The sequence below is a fragment of the Rhipicephalus sanguineus genome, chromosome 6 (assembly GCF_013339695.2).
Source record: "Rhipicephalus sanguineus isolate Rsan-2018 chromosome 6, BIME_Rsan_1.4, whole genome shotgun sequence".
NCBI classification, from domain to species: domain Eukaryota; kingdom Metazoa; phylum Arthropoda; class Arachnida; order Ixodida; family Ixodidae; genus Rhipicephalus; species Rhipicephalus sanguineus.
This window is the reverse complement of record NC_051181.1, coordinates 85470442-85493852: the sequence shown is the minus strand read 5'-3', so window position 1 is coordinate 85493852 and position 23411 is coordinate 85470442. Positions and strand designations below refer to the sequence as shown.

Here is a 23411-nt window from a genome sequence, read left to right as displayed (position 1 = left end):
AATTCTTTGCAGTTACTAATCTGCACCGCGGCACAAGTCAGCTCTTAGGCATCGCGGTTATCGTGAAATGTCCGATCACTGATAGAGCCAACGCAAGAAAAACCCACACCTTTTCTACCTCGAAGGAACCGTACGGCTGCTCCTTTCCAGCAAGAGTGTTTGCTTGCGCTCACCCGAGCCAACGCCCCGAGTGTTCGCTTACAAGCGGCCGTGGTTTACCGGTGTGCAGCGCCCCTTCGGTAGCGTCTCAAAACTCTGCATGTCACGTGCTCCCCCGTTGAAAACGCATCCATCCCACCTTTTTTTTATTTTGCGGCCGTGGTCTGAGAGCTATTTTTCGATATGGATGGATGCTAGAGCGAGGCTTGGGCTAAAGCCGCCACCTCACGGTGTGTTAAAGCGTTGAAAAATTACGCTTGTATTGGAAATGCGCCGAATGGAATGGCCGTAGCAACGGTGCGTTTTTTTTCTGAGCCCGGTGGCACGCATGTCACCTGTCCGTTATAAAGTAGGCGTTCATAGCATCCATCCATCCATCCAAGCGCACTCTGAGAGGAAAGTGTGAAAGATAAAAGGCGCGTTCATGTAGCCTCCGTTATGTGTTTGGCGGTAGCTCAGGGCCCTAAACACCCGCCAGCCATTGTCTCGGACCGAGAGGTCATGGGTGCGACTCCTGTCAAAAGGACTTTTTCTTATAGCTTTTTTTCTTCGACATCTGATGGCGTTCATTTTTACTGACGTATTTCCGCGACGGAAAAAGTCAGAAAGGCGGCAAGCACTTGGTTCCAGAATCAGGAGTCCACTCTTTGAACCTGGGACATCTTTCGCAGCGCTTTCTTGGACACGTTCACAAGCGTCGTCCGAAAGGGCCGCAGCCTTGCTGGAGACACGGATGCAACTCCCGAACGAAAGTGTAACCATCTTCGCGGAGCAAATGACCCGGCTATTCCGCCCCGCTGACCCTTGCCATGATCGAGGAGAAGGTCCGTTTCTTCATGCGAGGAGTAAAGCAACAGCTCTTCGACGGGCTGATGCGCAAACCCCTCGACAGTTCAAGAATTTGTGTCCGAAGCAACGACCATCGAGAAGACGCTGGAAATGCGAACCCGCCAGTACAATCGCCGACCGATTCAAGACAACCCAGCAGTTCATGCCCTCGGCTCCGACGACCTGCGCGAAACGATCTCATCGATCGTGCGGGAGCAAGTGCGCAAGCTGGTACCCTCACCACAGCCTCAAGTGGACTGGATCGCAGATGTCGTTCGAGCAGAAATACAGCAGCCGCTGCGAAAACCTTGAACCGCCACTGCCTCAGCCGCAAGCCATGAACTATGCTGCTTCAGCCCGACGCTCCCCCTCCTCGCCCACGTCAACACGCCGCGCCGTCCCAGCAGTTCCACCGCTAGGCACCACCGCCACCACCACCAACGTCATACCGCCTGCCAGCCGGCCAGTGATACACGTCGAGGAAGACCGATGTTTAGCGCACCCCCGACCACCGCCCACACTTCTACCATTGCGGAGAAGCTGGCCACACGTACCGCCGCTGCCATTACCGACAGATGGGACTGCGTGGGTTCGCCATTGACGCGCCGCGTGCACAGCGGGGTGAACGACCATGCGACATCGCCGACTACCTCGCAGGAGCTATGTGGACACCCCGACAACCTTCCCATTCACCGTCGCCAGGCCGCTATGTCTCACCGCAGCGCCGCCAGTGCACGGGCCCAACTCGGGGCCGGTCGCCTAGCCCGTTCCCGGAAAACTAAGGGCAGCAATCGATGGAGGTGCGGTTGCTGTACGACGAAACATAGAAGGTCCTCCGGCGCCGACGACGACGCCGCGACGAAATCTAAAGAACACGCCATAAGCCGAATGGACCCCTGCCGTTGATACTTCGCGGCCCAAAAGAAGGCCTGACGACGCAACGTGGAAGCAGCGGGGCAAACCGACGTAACCATGATCCGACGCCGCGACCTCACCGGACGCAAGGCGACGGACCAGTGACCTCGACGTACTATTTTACGGCCACGTCGTCACCGCTCTCGTCGACACTGGAGTCGACCATTCCGTCGTCAGTGGACCGTTCGCCACAAAGTTGAAGAAAGTTAGGACTGCTTGGCAGGGCCCCGAAATCCGGACCGCTGGAGGTCACCTAATAACGCCGGCTTGAGTCTCCATCGCAAGTGTCACCATCAATAAACGTACTTATCCTGCGCGTTTTCTATTCTTACAACATTGCTCCAGGAATGTGATACTTGGGATGGATTTCCGAAGTCACCACGGCACCGTCATCGATCTGAGGTCTGAGTCAATAACGGTAACCTCAGAAAAAGCCGTGCCGCCCCACACGATGCCTGGGAACCACGCATTGAATGTGATAGGAGAGCACGTCACCGTCCCGCCTCTCTCAAGCGTCTTCATTCCCGTCGGCACCGAAGAACCCGCAGACCTTGAAGGCGTTATTTATGGCGACCAGTACTTGCTACCATGGGCGGCCTTGCCAGCATTGTGCGCACTCAGTGCCGTGTTGTCTTCAGCCGCCTCACACGACTTTGAGGCCAGCTCACCTGAGTACCGCAGAGAGTTCCGGCGCGCCCTTACGGAGCTCTGAGCCAAAGCGAGCTTCTTGGCCTTGGCACAGTCTGGTTTTTCGCCAGCCGCCCAATGATCGCCGGATTCTGTGGAGTACCGGAGTCCGCCTTTTGCGACATCTTGTGGCGCCGTCGTGCGGTGGCCAGGAAAAACAATCTGGCAGGCACCGCCACGCGGCTGCGCGCCCCGAATGCATTGCCGCCGTACGCGACACTTGTGGGCTGACAAGCAGCGTGTAAGAACAATAAAAAAATTGCTGTACTGGCTTCTGCTCTGCGTTGAATTTTCTTTTTTGCTTCTTCCTTTGAAGCTAAGTTCCTGCTTTCATGCACTGCTGCAGGCAGGAATGATTAGGATATACGCTCGAACTGCACATTGCAGAAACGGTCAGAGATAGGACATTTGCAGTAAGTCGCCTGCCGCACGCAAGACAGAAAGAGAATGCCCTGTGCAGCAAAAGCTTGCCGTCCTCCTGCAGTGTAGTGCATGGAACTCTGTGGACTTTCTACATGTTTTTTGCAGCACACAAAACGGACCCGCACGGGTTTGTACATGTTTGTACAGATAAACCCGTACATGTTTTCCGTGCACACAAGACGGACCCGCGCATTTATCTCTTTCAGATTTGCGCATTTTTAACACGCAAGTGTTTTATACCAGAGTCTACCAAGGCTTCAGTGACGTATTTGCGTCACTAAAATGACATCGAAAAAATACACACGATCAGAAGTTGGACGTCGAACCCACGGCCTCCTCTCGGTCCGCGACAACAGATGCCGGGCACGCTATCCACGGCCGCATGGTCATACATTCAGGAGGATTTAGAAACGCGCCCTTTATATCTCACACTTTCCTCTCGCAGTGCCCTTGGTCGGCGGCGTGGTGTCGCCCTCTGCGAGCGGTAAAGTGAAGTAATGCATCATGACCCTGGCCTCCGCGATTACCTCCTGCAACGCGTCGTTGCTACGCGTCCGTCCCACTCAGCGCGTTTCCAATAGAAGCGCAATTTTGTTCTACGCCTTTAAGGCCCAACCACATGCATGCGACTTTCGAGCGACGGTGATGAGCGACAGTGACAAACGGGCTCTTTCACGCTGTCACTCCGCGACGGGAGCAACCACATGTTCACGACATCGCGAATAGTATGAGTGACAAAGTGTCATTGTTGCTCGATTGAAAACTATCGCGTACACGCAGGTAAATTAAGAGGGCACGGCACATGTGAAACGGGCAGGATGGCTAAACCGCTGCTGCTACCTTTGCAGGCACTGACTTAGATTTACGCCGTTATTTCGTCAAGCAACGTGCGCGGGCAGTCTCCACTCCTGCTTCATCACTACGGAAACAAGACATCGGACATCGTATTGGAAAATCTTCGGTCGACAACGGTTACGTCAGCGATCGCAGGCGTACTTAAGAACGGACACGACGACGGCCACATCAGAGGGCACGGCACATGTCAAACGGGCAGGATGGCTAAACCGCTGCTGCTACCTTTGCAGGTTGGTGTTCAGCCTTACGCAGCTTGCTGCAAAAGTGACAATATAATCTTGATTCAGCTATAAAAATCAAGTTGAAAGAAGCCCTTGTGAATTCCAAAAAAGAGTACTTTGGCCAAACGCTTGTCAACTTCCTTAGAAGTTCGCCATGCAAATTCTGGCGTTACTTCAGTGACAGAAAGGACAGAATTCAGCAGATGGAGCACGAGGGTTGTATAGTGACAAAAGTTGAAGACTTGGCCGATACTTTTAATCGCTTCTTTCAGTCCGTTTTCACAATAGACCAGGGCGATGAGATAGGGGCATCCATCAGTAATGATGCAACAACCGCAATGAAACTTGTTATTATCAACCGCGAAGGTGTTTTTCAGCTACTGCTTGAACTAGACACGAAGAAAGGAAGTGGTCCGGACAATCTACCAACAGAGTTTCTCAAGAGATACGCAGAATGGGTGTCGTTTTATTTAGAAATATTGTTTGTGAAATCGGTTCAGACGCGATCACTTCGACAAGACTGGCGCAATGCAATTGTAATTCCGATTTTTAAAGACGGTAACCGTACGTTAGTAAACAATTACCGGCCCGTATCCTTGACGTCGGTTTGCTGTAAAGTTCTGGAACATCTAATAGCAAAACATATTCTTAGTTTTCTCGATTCTAACCAGTTACTTTGCACAAACCAACGTGAGTTTCGGCATGGTCTTTCTACGGTCGCACAATTAACAGAAACGCTCCATGATTTCTATAAGAACATTGATGCCCTTCTGCAGACGGATGTAATTTTTGTCGATTTTAGGAAAGCATTTGATAAGGTTTCCCATCGTAAATTAATTTTCAAGATTGAAGGATTAGGAATAAGCGAAGAAGTATTAAAATGTACAGAGGCCTGTTTATCTATGCGTCAACAGGCTGTAAAAATTGAAAATTACACTTCATGACCACTGCGCGTGTACTCGGGGGTTCCCAAGGATCTGTTTTGAGGACCAATTCTTTTTATGACATTTGTTAATGATCTATGTTCAATAGTTGAGGCTCCTATTGAAATGAAACTTTTTGCAGATGACTGCTGGATTTATTCCCCAGTTACTTGCGAAGGTGGTCAAATTAATCTGAACAGGCGCTTACAGGCATTAGATCAGTGGTGTATCAAATGGGACATGGAAAAAATATATAGCAAGACGACATTTACGCATATTCACTCAAGTGGGCGGGAATTGTCATTCATGTATCACATCGGAAATCACCCTTTAAATAATGCCACTTGTTTCGAATACCTAGGAGTTAGTATTCTGCACACATTGAAATGGCGCTCGCATATCGATAACATCTGTTCTAAGGCAAAAAAAAACTGTATTTCCTAAAGAAAAAACTGGAACATGCCACACCGGATGTAAAGCTAACTGCTTACAAAACATTCATACGTCCTGTCTTAGAGTACGCTAGTATTGTGTGGTCGCCTCACCAGAAGCTGTTGTGTACAAAAATTGAGAGAATACAGAAATTACCAGTCCGTTTCATATGCGGTAAATACCGACGCACACACTCCGTCACGGCTTCGTTGAAGTCCTGTGTGCTTGAGTCTTTGGAACATCGCAGGCGCAAACGTCGACTGAAATTTCTTTCTAGGATTACAAGCGGGCAAACAAAAATAAATAAGGATTTATATCTTCAGCCGCCTGGAAGGCGATGTGATCGTCTTAATAATAGTAGAGCAATTCAACGAACGCTTTCCGCAACTCCTTTTTCCCAGACACAATAGAAATGTGGAATAGTTTACCCAATGCGGTTGTTCAACAAACAACGTCAGTGAATTTCGAAAAATCGTTAGACAGTTTTCTTTGTAGTGATGCGCGCTAAATTCTGTTGTGAGCATCTATTCGTCGATTTTTATCTGTATAGTCACTGTTCGTTTCTTATTTTTCTGTTGTTGGTTATTCATATCTCCTATTTCTATGTACTTTTCAATGTTTCTTGTTTCTTCGAATATTATGTATTATGTGAAACACTCCCTGTAATGACCCTAAGCACGGGGTCGACAGTATCAAATCAATCAATCAATCAATAAATAAATAAATAAATAAATAAATAAATAAATAAATAAATAAATAAAAATTGTGAAAAAAATTAAACTATAGATGAATGGCAACGTACCAAATTTATCATTTTCTTGTATGAAATAAGAAAGCCATAAAAGCATTTCGCTACTTTCTTTTTTTCGCAATGTTGACATTGCAGCAAGCTACCACCGAAACATCAAAAGAAACCGTCGATAACAAGAACAAAGACAAAGTACGGCGCTCCCTTGCTCTCCGCGTGAGATGTGGCTGTAAAGATGGTAGTCTATATATTACATTCCTTAAAGACGCGCGGATAACAAGCATCGAGAGCAAACTGCAACCGAAGCAAGGATCCGCGATGCGGCCATGTTGCCGGTAATCGTCATGCTCACTTCCGGGAGGCAAGCGATTTTTTCTGGTTGCCCAAAAACCTGTGACGCGACAAACGGCGGCGACGGATGGCCCTCCGCGACAAGAAATCCTCTCGCTCGTCACCGTCGCGACGAGTGACAGTGATAGAAAACATTCGGCGAATTGACAATAATGATGAACAAAAATTGAATAGAAATCATGTTCATTTTCTTCTCACATGTCACAATGTGGCGAAATTTAAAATTAGCTTATAAGCAAACCATAAAAACATGGCTGATCTCTCTTGTCATAGGAATTGGTATAACACGAAAGTAAAACGTGTCTTCACAGACATAGTTGAGTGTTTGTTGTGCATTGTTTCGCCCCCGAGGGCGAAGGAATGAATGCTACAGCAACAAGTTGTAATGTCACGCGAAGAACGGCCAGCAGCTCGAAACTTGCAACGCGCTGCTCAAGCAGAAAGGACCCACAGAACGAACATACACGGGATGAGCGCATACTAACAACTGTCACAGTTCGACAGTTAAATCGCGCTGGTCAAATACAGAGGAGGATGCACGAAACGAACGCATCAGAACTGACAACTGGGCGAGTTGGTGTACTTCCATCTTGAACGAATACTAGCGCGACAAAAACGAGGACGAGAAGAGAAAAGACAGACTACAGCGCTGACTCGCAACTGCCTGTAGTCTGTCTTTTCTCTTCTCGTCCTCGTTTCTGTCGCACTAGTATTCGTTCAAGATGAAACGAACGCACAGGCAAACACAGAATGAGCGCGAGCTGTCACAGCTGTAACTTATTTGTTTGTGAGCAGCGCGCTCCTTTCGCAAAAGCGGCCGCTGCAGTGAGCGAAGTGACCTTCGTGCTCTCTCTAACTTCAGCGCAAACTTGCGGTGAGAGCGCAAGACGTACCAGATCATTCCCACAACAAAATCACTGCTAATGGGCAAGGAGAGACAGAAGAAAGATTAGACACAGAGACCCGCAGTCCGCCTTTAGTTAACGCGCACGCTGCGTATCTTTATTGTTCAACTAGGCACAAGGGAACTCTCTCACCGGCACTACATTGCATGTCAAGATACAGTGCCTACAAAAACGGGGTGGCCGGTGAACGGTTGTGCAGCGCCAGCACTCAGTTTTTTCAATCAAGAAACTCGCTAGCATGCGCGGCCTGCATCGGCGTTGTCTCTCGCGGGCGAGGGCACATGCTCGTTCCTTGCGAGATGGGAGTTCAGCGTGCATCGCAGGAGGAGCGTTTCCATAGTCAACACACGCCGTTCGCTCTCTCTTGCCACACATCCAGCGCTGAGGTGGGGGCACCCTTTCTTGCGCTCAAGCAAATGGACCGTGACGACAGCAGACGACGATTCAAGTCGACACGCCGAGACCTTAAGGTGCTATAATATCATGTTCAATGCATTGTATAACACAAACACACTGTATACTGTACTTCTTGTTTAGCAATGTGCTGTTTTTCTTTAGTCATTGCTATACATTACCTACAAAGAAACATAGTAAAAACTGGATTGGATCGGATTTTAATTTTATTTTTGATCCGCATTTGAAAGCGTGCATCACCATAGTACTTCCTTATTGTCATGAATGATTATCATTGTAGTGCGCTAACACTAATTTAGACTTTTATTCTGTAACAGGGATTTGAAAAAGTATAGGTGAGGTTGCCATAATAAAATTGTTCGCAAAAACAAGGTACAAACCAGCAGAATACTTTCATTATGCGTATGCATAGAACGATGCATATTTATGAAAATCAACGTCCGTACAAAACGTTGCATAAATGGTGATCTTGTCGCACATTAAAAATCAATAAAGCAGATTTAAGTTTTCGTAAATGATTGCGGGATCAGTTCTGATCACACCACTAGTTCAATAGGTGACGCTTGAGCTGAAGAAATTTCTTGTTAAGTCTTACACACCTTGAATAAACAAAGCTTTCTTTCCAGTTCAATGGCAGCAACTGTGTGGCGCTGCGTTAAATCGTTTTGGAAGCGGGCATTTTTATATCTTTTGCTGAGCTGCCACCGTTATACTAATCAAGTTGCCTTAAAGAACTCCGTTATGGCGTTTGCAAGCTTCAATCACCATGCAAAAAGCCATGCTCGCACGGCACTTCTGTCGAAGGTAACATGTGATCCGAGATTCGGCCGGAAACCGCATCTTTACATGTGTGCTTCCGTTGGGTGCAATGGCACTGCCTACAAATGTGCATGTTCTAGCCACAGTGCGCGTAGAATATAGGTCAATCGCAAGCTCCGACCCCCCACGTGGGAGCCGTGTGCAACGATAGACGAGTCTGTGGCAAAGCGCGGGCCTTTACAGAGCCTCGTTTGACTACGAGAACAACTGAGCACACAAAGTTGTCGCCAGCACTCGTGGATCCTAGAAACAGACTGGAGCTGGCAGGGTGGAAATTCCTTCCGTGCTTCCTCTATTTCAGCAGCACCGTGAAAGAAGAGCATATGCGATTTTTTTATGTTTTTTCTTTTCTTTTTACACCCTCCCACTCCTTCGTGTCATGTGATTCTGTCCATGCAGGCGCTGGTATTTGCACAGCCGTCCGACTACCGGACCAGCGGAGTCAATGGCTCTTTGATTACGCCCACTGCCTTTCTTCCTTTTTCGCTATTCGGTGTTGAGCCTTGTCCCAGATTTAACACTTTTCTCACAGCTCTTTCTATGTCTTTTTCATCTTTTTGTTCCCTGCCACTATTGTCTTCTCATAGGTCTTCGCACTCTCATCTTTCCGGGTGGCTTTGTCGAAGACGAAAACGTTGCTACTGTGTAACTGTGTTCATTGAGAAATAAGCCCCTGGCTTCGAGGCTGTTTTTCTAATCTCTGGTGCTCTTGCAGAGCCGCGGTGCCCCGCCGTCGTTCATCATACGCCACCAAAGTTCGGCCATCGCCGTTCCTCTATTTCTTTCTTGCTTTCTTTTTCTTTCCTCTTTTTTTGTGGTGGACGCAGCAATAATGGAAAGTTTCATGCGGAAAGCCGGAATGGCCAAGCTTCTCGACGCTGCGTGCATGATTTTGGTCGGCTAAGCTGTATCATTCCAGTACGGAACAAGCAGACAGAGATCGTCGCCTGATTAGCTCTGTTTCTGAGATTCGAAGGATATTTCGACATTCCTTAAGAGTGTCGAAGTGTAATCTTGCGCCCTCCGCCTCCTCGGGGCTGTCCATACCTGCCTTCCAAAAAACGGCAGCGTTGACGAAAAGTAGGCGAACCTTCAGCAAATAGAAAAGCGAGCGAGAGAGAGAGAAAGAGTAAGAAAGGGTTTCTGAGTGAAAAGAGGTCAGAGGAGCGGCATACAGCTTCCGGTTGTCATCACCTGTCCAAGATCGCTCGGGATTTTGCTCCTGCTTTGATTCTACGTTGTTCCTTAGAGCGAGGAGACTGCCGAAACGACATGGCGTTCACGTCTTTTGCCATCATTGCGTTTCTTGCCACCGCATCTTCCCAGCGTGTCCTGGCAGCTCCTGCCAAGAGCGGCAAAGTGGTACTCAGTGATACTTATCCCTGCAAGTCCGTATTCGACCCTGCAGTTCCATTCGGCATGAGATTCTTTGAACGTGAGTAACTTTTCTTTTCGACAGTCATTTCAAGCAACGGATTTGGGAAGTACCTGTACGAGAGTACATGCGGGGTTGTTTCAAACGTGTGCTTCGTTTCATACTCAGCATGCAGCAGTGCGGCAGATGCTGAGATTTCTTTCACTGGCAGCGATTTTACCAATAAATATGCATTGCATTAACAAAAATTACAGTATTTTCCTACGAATAAATCTTATTTCTTTCATGAGGGCAGTTGAGGTGGCGATGGAGGCGATGTGATGGGGACGGCCGTTGCGGTCTTTGGCTGTGCGATTTAAGAAATTTTCAGAAATGTTTTGTGTATATGACCGTTTACACATCGTTTTCAGTTCATTTCGTCCATCTTGAACGAAATAAACTGCGCGAAAAACAAGGACGAGCAAGGAACAACATACATACCGCTCTGATGCAATTCATTTCGCCCGTCGTCTTTTTTCTGATTGTTCTTTTTTTGGGGGGGAGAGGGGGGCTTTTTGTTTAGAGCCCGTCGGTGTGCTTAACGCGCGCGCTTGCACAGTCCTCGTGTGAGCATTCACAGCTTCGAAATCGATCATGAAATGCATGGATAGCTTCCATGCCGTAGCATGTTGCGAGTTAAAGTGCCCCTTACCACCCCGAGTTCAAAGACGAGGGAGTGGTTTCTTTCTCAACTTCACTACTCTTCCTACAGGCGATATCTCCTCATCGCCACTTATTTCTTAAAAGCACGTGTACAATGCCAGGACTAAGCGCGGAGCCTATCAGGATTTCGCGCTTGTTGGCTACACGCTGTTATCACCGCATGCGTAGTCAAAAACACACAAAATGAAGGGAAATCAGTTCATCGCGCGCGATGGTCATGCGACACAACGAAAAACGGGTGGGCGGCTGCATGGCGAAGCAGTGTAGGAGACGATTCAAAACCGATATTTCGCGTACATGAACCAATTGAGAGTATGTACCGTAATGACGTCACGTGAATCACTGTTCTTACGTCACGAAGTGAGCCAGAAAGACGACAAACGCCAGGAGAGAATAACGCGCTCGTTTTTTTTTTTTTTGTATTTTCAGAGGTGGGTGAGGGGCCCTTTGGGGTGCCTACGCCCATGTGTCACGTAACTGGAATGTCAGGATGCAGGATATTAGATCATGCCAAGCGTCTGTCTTTCCCTCATAATATCTATCTATCTATCTATCTATCTATCTATCTATCTATCTATCTGTCTATCTATCTATCTATCTATCTATCTATCTATCTATCTATCTATCTATCTATCTATCTATCTATCTATCTATATATATATATATATATATATAATATATATATATATATATATATATATATATATATATATATATATATATATATATATATATATATATAGATATATATATATATAGCAACGATATCAAGTGACAGGGAATTAAAGCGAGCGGAAAAGAAAATTCGTCTCCGCTAAGGGCCGAACCCAGAATCTTCGCATTACGCGCGCAATGCATTACGCTTTCCCAACCACTTTTAGGGGCTATTACAGCGAAAGCTGTTATGAGATCATTTCACCGGCCGTTTTTTGGCGCCTTAGTTGTCCGCCGCCGCCGCCGCCGCCGCCGGTGTCCGTAACCAGCATCGCTCGAAATAAGAAAAAAAAACGAAATAAGAAAACAAATTCCAGGATCGAACGAGGTTCGAACTTGGGCCCTCTGCGTGGGAGCCCAGTATTCAACCTCTGAGCCATGCCGGTGCTTGAAACTGCGTTGCAAAAAGACCCTATACAGGCTTCATGTCGGGAAAGAACCACATTAACATATGTAATGTAGCGTGGTCAAGAGTAAAATAACAACCAGGCGTCACACAAACACGAATTCTGTAACCAGGCGTCACACAATGCGAATTGCGCAACGGGTAGGTTGTTGAATGCTTCCAACCCATTACAAAGGGCTCTGCCATAATTCTTCAACGTCATCAGGCACAGCATCAACAAGGTGCGCATAATGCCTTACATGCGTTTAGCAGGTACCAACGCTCTCCGTAGAATGACGAAAAATGGCACAGTGCCAGCTGCCCTACTTCTAAAAAATTACGATGATTTATAGCGTAGTGGGTTCCTCGCAAGTGCACTTGTATTGGTTGCCAAGGAAGCCCATAAGCGCATGATCCATTTCCTCGGGGTCTCGGTAAAGTTCTTCGCCCCCCCCCCCCGTCTCTCTCCCACGTCAACGTATGTTATACAGGCATGACGGAAGAGGGAAATAGCGACCGGGCCTCACCCAATGCAAATTGCATAACTGGTGGGCCGTTTAAAGCTTCCAACCCATTACAAAGGGCTGAGCCATAATTCTTCATCGTTCATCAGTCGTCGCGTCAAAAAAGTGCACATAATGCCTTACAGACGTGTAGCTGGTGCCTCGCTTCTCCGCAGAATGTGGAATAATGGCTTAGTAGGTGCTTCCCAACATCACATAAATTGTGATTTATGGCGTAGTGGGTACCTTTCTAGTGTACTTGTATTGTAGCCCCAAGAGAGCTTACAATGAGCTCTAGAAACGCCGCTCTTCCAGCTTTCGCGGTGACTGTGCTGCGGTTTCAGCGCAGGCCTGGCGTAATTTCTTTATTTCTAAATGTTCTCTTTTTTACACCAGTACTGTGCAGAGGAATATACTCATTGTACCCAGTGCCCTGTCTCACATCCAATTTTTAGCGCAGTGTTACGGAGAATATTGGAGGGCTACAGAGAGGGAGAGAGACAGGGGCGTAGCCAGAAATTTTTTTTCCCGGGGAGGTTCAACCAAGCTTAATGTATGTTCGTGCGTGGGTTTTATGTGTGCGCGTATATACACACATGCAAAACTGAAAAATTCTGGGGAGGCTTCAGTTCCCCCAACCCCTCCCCCCTGGCTACGCCAGTGGAGAGAGAGAATCGTACATTTTTGAAATCGAAAGAATTTTTGAAATTGTTCCACGACCCAGTCATTAATGAAGTATGAGAACGACTTCGATCATTCGTCTGCGCAGGTTGGCCGCAAGAGGTCCGAGCAAAGCACATGTCCTGTCACAATATAACAGCACAAGAAGCTCTGGAGGTAAGGCCTTATAGTTTGCAATAGGACAATGCCGTTCGATCATACACGATGTACAACTAGCTATGGATAGCGAATCTTATCCCAGCACGCCTTTTCCATAATGCACCATATCCCGAACAGGGCATGGTCAATACATCCTTGTCATTTTTCCGGAATGTGTGCACATTTCGAAGAAATTTGTAAAAAGCTTTCAACTGCGTGCAGGAAGCTAGTAACTGCTGCTAATGCTACATCTCGCAAACAGTTACTAACATTTTACAAGCTACTAAGCAACGCCACAGCTTTACAGATGTAATTGAGGCGAGTTGGTAATGGTTACTACCTCATCGTGCAGTGTACCGAGTGTCGTCAATTTTCGTTCATCATTTAGTGAACCATAGCTTCGTTTATCATTTCGTATTACCATGGTTATGCCACCTTGCTGAACATCTGAGTGGATACAGTGTGTTATAAAAATTTAAAACTACTGCATTAGCTCTTTCGGAAAGTACATGCATACCTGTAGAAACGGCACGAACTGCGGACGTGAAACCTTGGCTGTGTGTATTATTAATTGAAGGAATGGTAAAAGTTCAGGGGAAGATGGGAGCTTGTGGAGATGAGAAATTCGTGAACATGGGCGTTGCTGGAGCAGACGTTTCGGCAAGCGGACATGTCTTCTTCAAGAAGGAGACAAGACCACATCTGTAAATGGGAAAAATCGCACCAAAGGAGACGTAGTACGAGCGTAGGAAAACACAGGGTAGCGCTCGTCCTGTGTGTTCTTTCGCTTGTTCTATGTCTCCATTCGCGTGTTTTTCCCATTTATACATATGTGACCAACTTGCCCAATGAACCGCAAGATCTCTTGTCGAAATTTTGGCTCCAGTGATACCCCTTGTTGAATAATGTTTCATAATGAAGAAATGTTGCGTATGTATTAGCAGCGCTTGTACATCTACACGCGAATGTTTTCTTTTCTCTTTTTTTTCTTTTTTTGTGCGGTTCTACCTCGTAGCGGTGAAGTAGAACAAACTTTTTCATCTTAGAAACGTCGAGTGTGAACTTTGACAGGGACAAAGAGCCAAAGTTCACGCTCGACGTTTCTAAAATGTATATGTACCAACTAGCTCGTCTATCAGTCAAACTGTTTCAGTGTACACATTGGAAGGCTTAGCTGTGCCATCTCTATGTGCGTCAGTTGACTGCGCAGTTCGCATTCCTTCGAAATAGTGGAGATGTATCCATACGTACTGTCATAGAGATTATGTTTGCGATTGTATTGCCGGAACCTGTTGTGGCCCCTGGCCATAAGGGAACAAATCTCAAAGGTTACCTCAAAGTAGTAGTTAATTCGCGTCTGTTCCTAAAAGCACCTTTTTCTTTTGACTACCTCAGTTTTGTGTCACGTAAAATGTTATACAAGGATCTAGTGCATAGAATTCTTTCTGCCCCTTTGTTTGAAATACCGTGCAGGATCTGGGCAAAACATTTTAAGCAGCGCGAAAAGAATGGAGGTAGAACCCGTAGTAAAGATTTTCTTCAATTTTCACACAGCCACATTGCTTATCAGAACAAGTGTGCAGAAAGTTGGCGTATTCGTGCCTTGGGGAGACCAATTCTTTATCTTGAGAAACATGAAATAATTTAACATGTTTTGTGCTGGGATTGGGGTTTCCTTTGGGTCGTCCTCCAGCGGACTTCGAAAAATCACTTGTTTCGGGGTGCCCATGGCACTTCATTGTTTTGCACTTGAAAACGAGCAAAGGGCGCCGTACGATGATGTTGCTGTACGATTAAGTGAGGTTGCTGCCGCTGCACAGTATACGGTAGTCTAGATACAATGGCAAGGCGCCATTCTTATATTAAAGGGGCCCTGCAACACTTTTCGAGCATGCTCAAAAAGCGCTGCCGATCGGTAGTGGAGGCTCCCGAGAACACGCGAGCCAAATATTATAGCGATGCGCACGGCCTGGAATTTACAATAAATTCTCAAAGTCAGCTGAAAATCGCTCCCTCTTCTCTCGACAAATGATGTATTAGTCCGCAAAATATGACGCGATTGTCGGCAGTTCCACCATTGGCTGATGTTATAATCACGATAACACCCTCATTATTACTTTCGTTGTTAATTTTGAGTTCAATAAGTAGATAATATGTATGTTTATATTATGTTATCGCGTTAAAAACACCGATCAAACATTAATATTAGCACTTCCGGTCTCACCGACAGCTCGTCTGCTCGTAGTTGCGTGGTTCCGTTTTCTTCGCCATGCGCAGTGCCGAAAACGTGAATATTTCTGTGCTTTTGACCATCGCCGGTTGCCGTTGAGAGTGGCAGCCGTTCGAGTGTTGCCTCGTCAGCTGAGAACTGAATCGTCGGCACGTTCTCACGACCGACCGAGGCACGGGCGCAGCGTGTCTCCGATAACAATGCTGGCGTCCGTAATGGCGGCGCTTCGGGGTCGTCTGCCAGTGCCGTCTTACGAGGCGGTGTATCGGAGTAGGGGCCGAAACCGATCTCAGCTGTCATTCGTTCCAAACGAGCGCGCAGGTTTGCTTCCATGGTTGGCAGAGCGATGAAAACACTACGGCGTTCGAGGTGCACACCCAACATTACCAAACCGACGCGCAGTTTTCAAGCACGCGCGATACACAGAGCGATCGACTCCGCTCGACGAGAACGACGCAAGCCGACCGGAAGTGGCGGCACAGACCACGTGGTTGCGCCCAGACGTCAGAGAGAAAAAAATGAAGAAAGAAACTCCGCCGGCGCTCTTGGGCGGAGCCTCGCCTCTCTGCGCTCCCCCCGTCTACTCGCTGCCTAGGCAGTTCCGCGCGCTCGCGGCGTTGAGTTGAGGGTGAAAGCTGCGGAACGTGATCTCTATAATTTGGTAACACCACTTAGACTTGACGGATTCGAAAAATTTTTGCGGCATATGACTCGTGAAGAGTCATACGTCAATAATGAGACTATTCCAATATAACTAAGAAAGGTGTTGCAGGGCCCCTTTAATGCACGTCCGGTTCGAGAGCATACTTACTCGAATGTACTTGTTCCTTAGTGGAAACAAAAATGATCTACCGAAATGTTACTGAATAACCAACTACAGCACGTAGACGGTCATTCACAGATCAAGCAGTTTTAGACCGCCTGTAACTGTGCCAGCTAATGTAGAGTTTCGTGCCTTTTACTGTGCCAGTGTCTCATTGTGATAAGAATCTACATTGGCAATAAAGAAAGAAAAAACGCAAGTGCAGCTTGCAGCTGAGGGCGTTGCGTCGTTCGCCAGACTTTGTTGCGCAGCCTAAGCTTCTGAATTTTGTATAAACAATTCCATACCGCTTGACTATCTACGGTGACATTACTTAACAGATTAAAAAAAACGGACATGGCACTTCAGCTGCTTTCTCTCTGTTTTGTTTTTTCCTTTTTTTTATTTTACTTCATCGTGATTCTGAACTTAAGCCGTTTGAGTGCGCGACATACGCAGTAAGCCTACTTAATCGTTGGAAACCATTATGCAAGTCAACTTCATGGGCGCCAGTAAGACCTTCGAGTTCGAAAATACGAAGTTTATGGTCGGTCGGCTTCCTCTGTAAATGTCCAGCTCTTTATGCTTTTGGCACAGTCGTTTGTAGCGTTTAAGGATTGAACTTACTGCGCTTAATCACGTACAGCGTGACCGGTCCTACGACGCGCACAAGGCAAAGTGCATGGCCGCCGTGCTGCCCTCTGTGGAGGCATCGATGCGCGAGAAGGAGGCCTGCCGGATCGTGGTGGAAGCTACAAACATGAGCAGCGCCGCATTCTGGACTGTGACACAGGTGACGAGTGTGCTCTGTGTCTTTCTCTTTGTTGTCTATGCAGACACGGCCTCTCTGAATGGAACGGTACATCAGTAGCGCGGCCATTAGCAGCTCTTCATCATGGCCATCCAGTGCGGTCGTGATGTAGAATACGTGCTGTGAATGATTATTTGAATGGTGTGCTGTGCTTTTTGCGAAATCCTTCCTTTTTGAAAGAATGCACCAACTAGCCCCTAAACATCTGCTACTAGAATAGGTTGAACTGTTAAAGGGAACGCTAAAATGTGTAACCTTCATGTTCTTCGATTCGTAACTGCAAGAGGCTGCTAGTAAAACAGTGTCCGTGTCCACAGGAGTGAAGATTGTCTGCCACTTGTTAACATCTGCGAATCTACGCGAATGTGCCCGAGCGATGCAGAAACTTTTGGACACGGCCATCACGCAAGTGTTACTTTTAACAGCGGACCCATTAGTACCTACCTCTCGTGCGCCTCGTACTGGTCCAACACGCCAATAAAAAGCAAAAACCACAGCGCCGCTAGAAAACAGAACTATTTGAAACCTGTTGCATTTTTATTTAGATACATCTATTTCAACCTTTCCTCCTGCGTCACTGAACATGCACAAATTTGTGTGTGTGTGTGTGTGTGTGTGTGTGTGTGTGTGTGTGTGTGTGTGTGTGTGTGTGTGTGTGTGTGTGTGTGTGTGTGTGTGTGTGTGTGTGTGTGTGTGTTTGTGTGTGTGTGTGTGTGTGTGCGCGTGTGCGCGTGTGTGTGTGTATGTGTGCGCGCGCGCGCGTGTGTGTGTGTGTGTGTGTGTGTGTGTGTGTGTGTGTGTGTGTGTGTGTGTGTGTGTGTGTGTTCAAAACATTACGTATTTCGCGTCTGTTCTCCATGCAAAAGGGCGCTTACATGGTGCTTTCGCTTCTTTCAATGCTTTTGCGAATGTTCCATGTAAACATCAGTCATGAGGCGATAGATAAGAGATCTGAAGGTACGCCTCCTCCCCTCCCCCACCAAATAAAAAGAAAAAGAAACTCACACAGGGTCCGCCATACAATCGCCTAAGACGATTTGAAGGCGAACGGACGCCGCCGCTTTCTTATATATAATGTATGTGCGTGTGTGCTATACATTTTTTCACGTCAACGCCGTAGAGAAGTGAACGGACAGCTCCTCGCCTCGACCCGTGCGTCACACGGTTGGTCATGTAACTTTAGAGCGATTCATGCGAGCACCGCTTTTACATCGCTTTTTTTTTTAATAATGCTAACGCCGCGAAGGCGACGTCAAGGCGCAGCACATGCGCTTCAATCGACAAGGGGCACGAGTGGTCATGTGATTTTTTTGTACCGCACCCCGGCTTTTAGCCAAAGCACTCTTCTCATAAGCCGTTTAAAGATTTCGTCTTAAAAGCCCCACGGCTGGCATTTTAGTAGAAAGCTAAGACGTGAATTCTAGAATTTGTAAACTCTACAGAACTTCATGAATAGCGGAACGAAAGTCTCATCTGAATTTTGGCAATACGTCTTCAATTATGACGAATATGCAAGAAATGTTATGGAACTAAATTTTTAACGCGTGCAATCATTTGTTTGATGAAGTGTTGATACTGCAAACGTTCACTCGCGGACCAGAAGCTTTGAGTCTAACAAAAAAGTGTTAAAACTTTCTGATGAGTAGTGGTGAAAAGGAACTAAACGCGCATTACTTTAAAAAGCAGACCCAGATGAAGAGGAACTTTGGAAGTGAACGGAACCTTTTTTTTAGTCAGAACAGAGTTGCAAGCAAGATAACATTGTTTATCTGCCCAATTTCGTTTAGCACGAAATCATTTATTATGTGAAATTGGTCTCCGCTCACAGTGGTATCCTAAGTGTCAGCAAAAATTTTTCGCATCATTGCAAGGCTTCTTGCGATGCAACCATTCAATCTCGAACTAAACTACATGAAAAAGACACTACAGAGCAAAACGATTTTTCTCATACTAGTAAAGTACTCTTTGGCAATACCAAAAACACCATGCTTGTTGCGAGAAGACGCTTAGTAAGCGAGAAAACACGCAAAAACAAAATGTGGGTGATGACGCCACCTTGAAGTTTCCGCACCATTCGCCGTGACGTCACATGTTTTGACGGCGCCTGCTAGGAACGGCGTAGTTCGTAATCGGTAAAAATGAAGTACATTGTCCTCTGAGGGGTCCATAGACAACATACCAAGTTTGGGGTAATTTTGCTGTGCCAATGGCGCCAAAATACGATAAATACACTTTGAAATCCGTGACGTCACGCGAGGATATTTCGGTGCGAAATTTAAAAGTGATACTTTGAACTTGATTTTCTCCTCTATTAATAAACCTATGGTGGCGAAATTAACGACGTTAGAGTTCTCAGAGCACAATTTATCGATCTAAACCGATTCATTGTTTCTCTTTAGGGGCCCTTGAACGGGCAGCTACAGAACCTCTACAGAATTTACTGCACATGCTCTTGCTTCCTGTGTTCATATTTCTACGAGCTTGATGCGATTATCCTAATATTACCTCGTGCGTTAGAATTATTCCTCGCGACATCAAAGGGAGAAGGAGAGAAGACTTCGTCAGAGTTGTCTTTGTTGATGCGCTCAGTGTTTCCACCCTATCGCTACATCAGTACAAGAGATATGCTCTCGGTAACACCCAATATTCAAATACGTTTATTGGCAACCTTCTGGGCAGGGGCATAGCCAGGAGGGGTTGGGGGGTTAACACCCCCCCCCCCAAATTTTTCGATTTTGCATGTACATATACACACGCACGCATGCAAACGCACGCGCGAACATACAGAAAGGATGATTGAACCCCCCCCCCCCCCCCCACCGAAAAAAATTTCTGGCTACGCTTCTGCTTCTGGGGTCCGTTCATGTAGGTCTAGCGTAGAGAACATACTTTCTTAAAGAGCGGACATTGCCGTAGGGCCCTGCGGCCAAGCAACTGCACTCCTGCCAGCGCCACGAGCCGCTGGTAGGACTGGTAATGCCTTCTGAGATTTGGGACGATCATCTCAATAAAGAAAAAGATGAACGAAACCAGAAAGATGTTTTTTTTTTCGGTACTGGGGTTCAAACCGAGACCCTCACGCCCCGAAGGTGATTGTCCTTACCACTGGGCTGCACACCCATGGTTGATGAATGTGAATACGCGTATATGTGAAGCATATGAATGCGTTCTACCCGTGGTACAAACAAATATAGAAAGAGAACAATCTATATGCAGACTTTCGTGGCAGTATAATAAAAGCTCTCTGTAGGCATGATGCGTTGCCGACAGGGAGGATTGCAGACATCAGTAAAACTTTTCCTTTGCAAAAATTTAGTGTCAAACTCGCGTTTCGGTGGTCCTCCTGAGGCGGCTGCTACAGATGCTGAATAATGAGTGGAATCTATCGCTACGCTACCTGGCAGGTCGTGAGACCCTTACTTACTCGCTTTCGAAACGGTTCGAGTGACCGTTCTTTATGAAAGTATATTACTCTATGGGTATAGCGCGTAGCTGCATGCGTATCTTCTTGCAAGCGCGTGCCGTCCAGTGCATTAGGCCGTGCATGAGACTTCGAGTGACAGGAGATATGTAACTTCGTTTCAGGTTCGAAGATGCATAGCAGACAGCGTCATGTTTCCGGATGCCGATGAGGTAAGAAAATGCTTCAAGTGAGAACTTGTAAAGCGTGCTGCTGCTTCCTTAAAACGCAGCCTTACAGCAAATATTTCTGATCCTAAATGCAGATGGGGGATATGCATAACCGTCTAATTCGGTACTCTTTCTAAATGATATGTCACAAATGTTAGAGAGACTCATTTAAACACTAGTGTATGGTGCTCGAAACATCATGCCCATATTTCATAAGACCGTCTCATCATGGACGTGCTATCGTAAAACAAGATAGGAGTAGTCTAAACTAAGAGATTAGAGTTCATTACTGTGTTTGGCATATGAATGACACGTCCTTAATCTACAGTAGGCGTAGCGGTATTCGAAAAACATACACGGGGAGCATTCTGACACCTTGACGACAGAACAATGTCGATCAAATTGGGCATGATTTCCTTGAGCGCGAATTTGCATGCGACTTGCATTCTTTGTAAGGTTTCGGCCGGCACCACACGGCAGCGTATTCTGAATGAATATTTCACATAATCGCTTCTGTGTCTGGCCAGGCGCTGGATGAACTGAACAGACGGTTGGCGTATATTGACATATATCCTCACGTTTCAACTGAAGGAAGAAGATGCAATATGGAGATTACTGTTCATTATATGAATAACATTCCGAGCAACGGTTTTCAAAGCCCTCGTAAACATCCCGCGAATTTAGCATAACCTAAAAACTTATAGACAAAGTTTATCCCGCTTATCTGCTCTAACGAATGAAGATTCCAGAATCTCAATATGTGATTCGATACTGCAAAGACTTATGGGCATTTGAAAACGTCAAAAGAGTTTAAAAGCTTAGATTGCCGGCACATTACTCTCCAGCAATCATTGTAACAGGTATGGTGCTGTTGATAGCAATATTACACTAAGAATGTTTCTAGGTATCCCTTCAAACTTCGCGATCTTGTCGTTATCAGTTTGCGGCAGGACTTGTAAAAGAAATTCGGCCATGTGCAGACAGTATATATATATATATATATATATATACAGGGTGTCCCAGCTATCACGCAGCACGATTTAAAAAAAGAGGAACGGCGTTACGCGAATCAAACCTACAGCATATTGTTCCTAGTACACTAGAGTAGCCACTGCTATTTTTTCGTTAATGAGGTTTAATTAATTAGTCATAATTATATTTCTAACTCGACAAGTACTCACCTAATTGTCAAAATGTCAATGAGGCGTATGTAGACATGTTCAAATGGCATCTAACTGCGCTACTTTCAACAACGTGCTAATTGCGCGCTCATTTTTTCCGGCTGATAAAGAAAGCCCGCTAAATATGAAAAATAACACGTGACTACGCTCCCACCCGCAAAGGAAACCAGCGCCCTCAAATAAGCTTACTACAAACAACCGCTTTGCCTGTTGCGAAAGACAGCGTTCCGCATTTTGGCAAGGGTACAGGTCGGGCACCAGCGATATGCGTGCAGTTTCGCTGGGATTCAATCCGTTCGATAGTACGCCGCAATCGTCCATATCTCACGGCCGACTGTTCTCATTGATAACGCGGCAGGTGTTCCGATTACGGCCTGACTCTGTAAAACCAAGCGGTGCGTTTCTAGGCAGGGGAGTAGCAGATAGGGCGATACGTTTTTTTTTTTTTCTGCATTTTTTCCTTGATACTGTCTGCCTCATAGGGAGCCTGTTTGAGGGCGCTGGTTCCCGACGCGCGCAACACTCTAGCCACGTGTCACTTTTCATATTTCGCGGGCTTTCTTGATCAGGCGGAAAAAATGAGTGCGCAATTAGCACGTTGTTGAAAGTAGCGCAGTTAGATGCCATTTGAACATGCCTACATACGCCTCATTGACATTTTGACAATTAGGCGAGTACTTGTCGAGTTAGAAATATAATTATGACTAATTAATCAAACCTCATTAACGGAAAAAACAGCAGTGGCTACTTTAGTGTACTAGGAACAATATGCTGTAGGTTTGATTGCGCGTAACGCCGTTCCTCTTTTTTTAAATCGTGCTGCGTGATAGCTGGGACACCCTGTATATATATATATATATATATATATTGTAGTCCATTAATCGGCTTTCTGCAACCGCTTGTCTTAATTTGCGTTATTTCAGTTTCTCTCATGTGCTACAAATTCATTTTAAATTCATTACGCAGTTGTTCAATACTAGCACATTTATAACAATTCTCCTCTTCCTCAGGAAGCATAATATCGTAATTATCGTACGGTTAGGCACCCACTCTTCGCTTTTATCACTTCCTGTGTTATAATAGGGAAACTGAGACTATCTCAACGGTAATCTTCTCCTTAAGTTCAATGTAAAGCTTACAAGTGTACTTTACCGGCATATGAAATAATTTACATCTGATATCTCAGATATTCGAGGTATAACACGTGGCAGAGGCCCTTCCGCACATGCAGGAGCAGCTTGACCTGGAGTCCAAGCGGGCGCTGTGTCTTCGCGAGGCGCTGCCAGACAAGCCCGAAGCTGACAGGGACGACGCTTTTCGCCGAGCCGCCCAGGAGGCTAACGCCCTTACGAAACGGCACACTGATCTTAGACAGAAAGTGAGTGTCTTGGAAAGAGTGTCTCGCGATAGGTTAATAATACAGTTCACGTTTTGTAAGAGGCAGGCCCTTAGTCAAGTGGAAGAGGGTGGGTGTGGTGCCCTAGAAGCCCGTGTCCCCACTCCCCCGCCCCCGAAATTCTGATGAAGGGGGGTGTTTTACCAAAAATAGATAACGAAAATTGGTGTTTTTCTAAATAGT

At 46.4% G+C, this 23411-nt stretch overlaps 1 protein-coding gene across 1 annotated transcript in view; it reads left to right on the top strand.

Moving 5' to 3' along the window:
* The window catches only part of LOC119395976 (uncharacterized), a 67697-nt gene that overhangs the window by 3057 nt on the left and 41229 nt on the right, over positions 1–23411 (top strand). The window contains exons 6-10 of the mRNA XM_037663005.2: positions 9930–10115; positions 13129–13196; positions 16857–17003; positions 20607–20654; positions 23064–23210. Of these exons, the coding sequence (XP_037518933.2) occupies positions 9930–10115; positions 13129–13196; positions 16857–17003; positions 20607–20654; positions 23064–23210 (596 nt within the window). The remainder of the gene's footprint in view (positions 1–9929; positions 10116–13128; positions 13197–16856; positions 17004–20606; positions 20655–23063; positions 23211–23411) is intronic.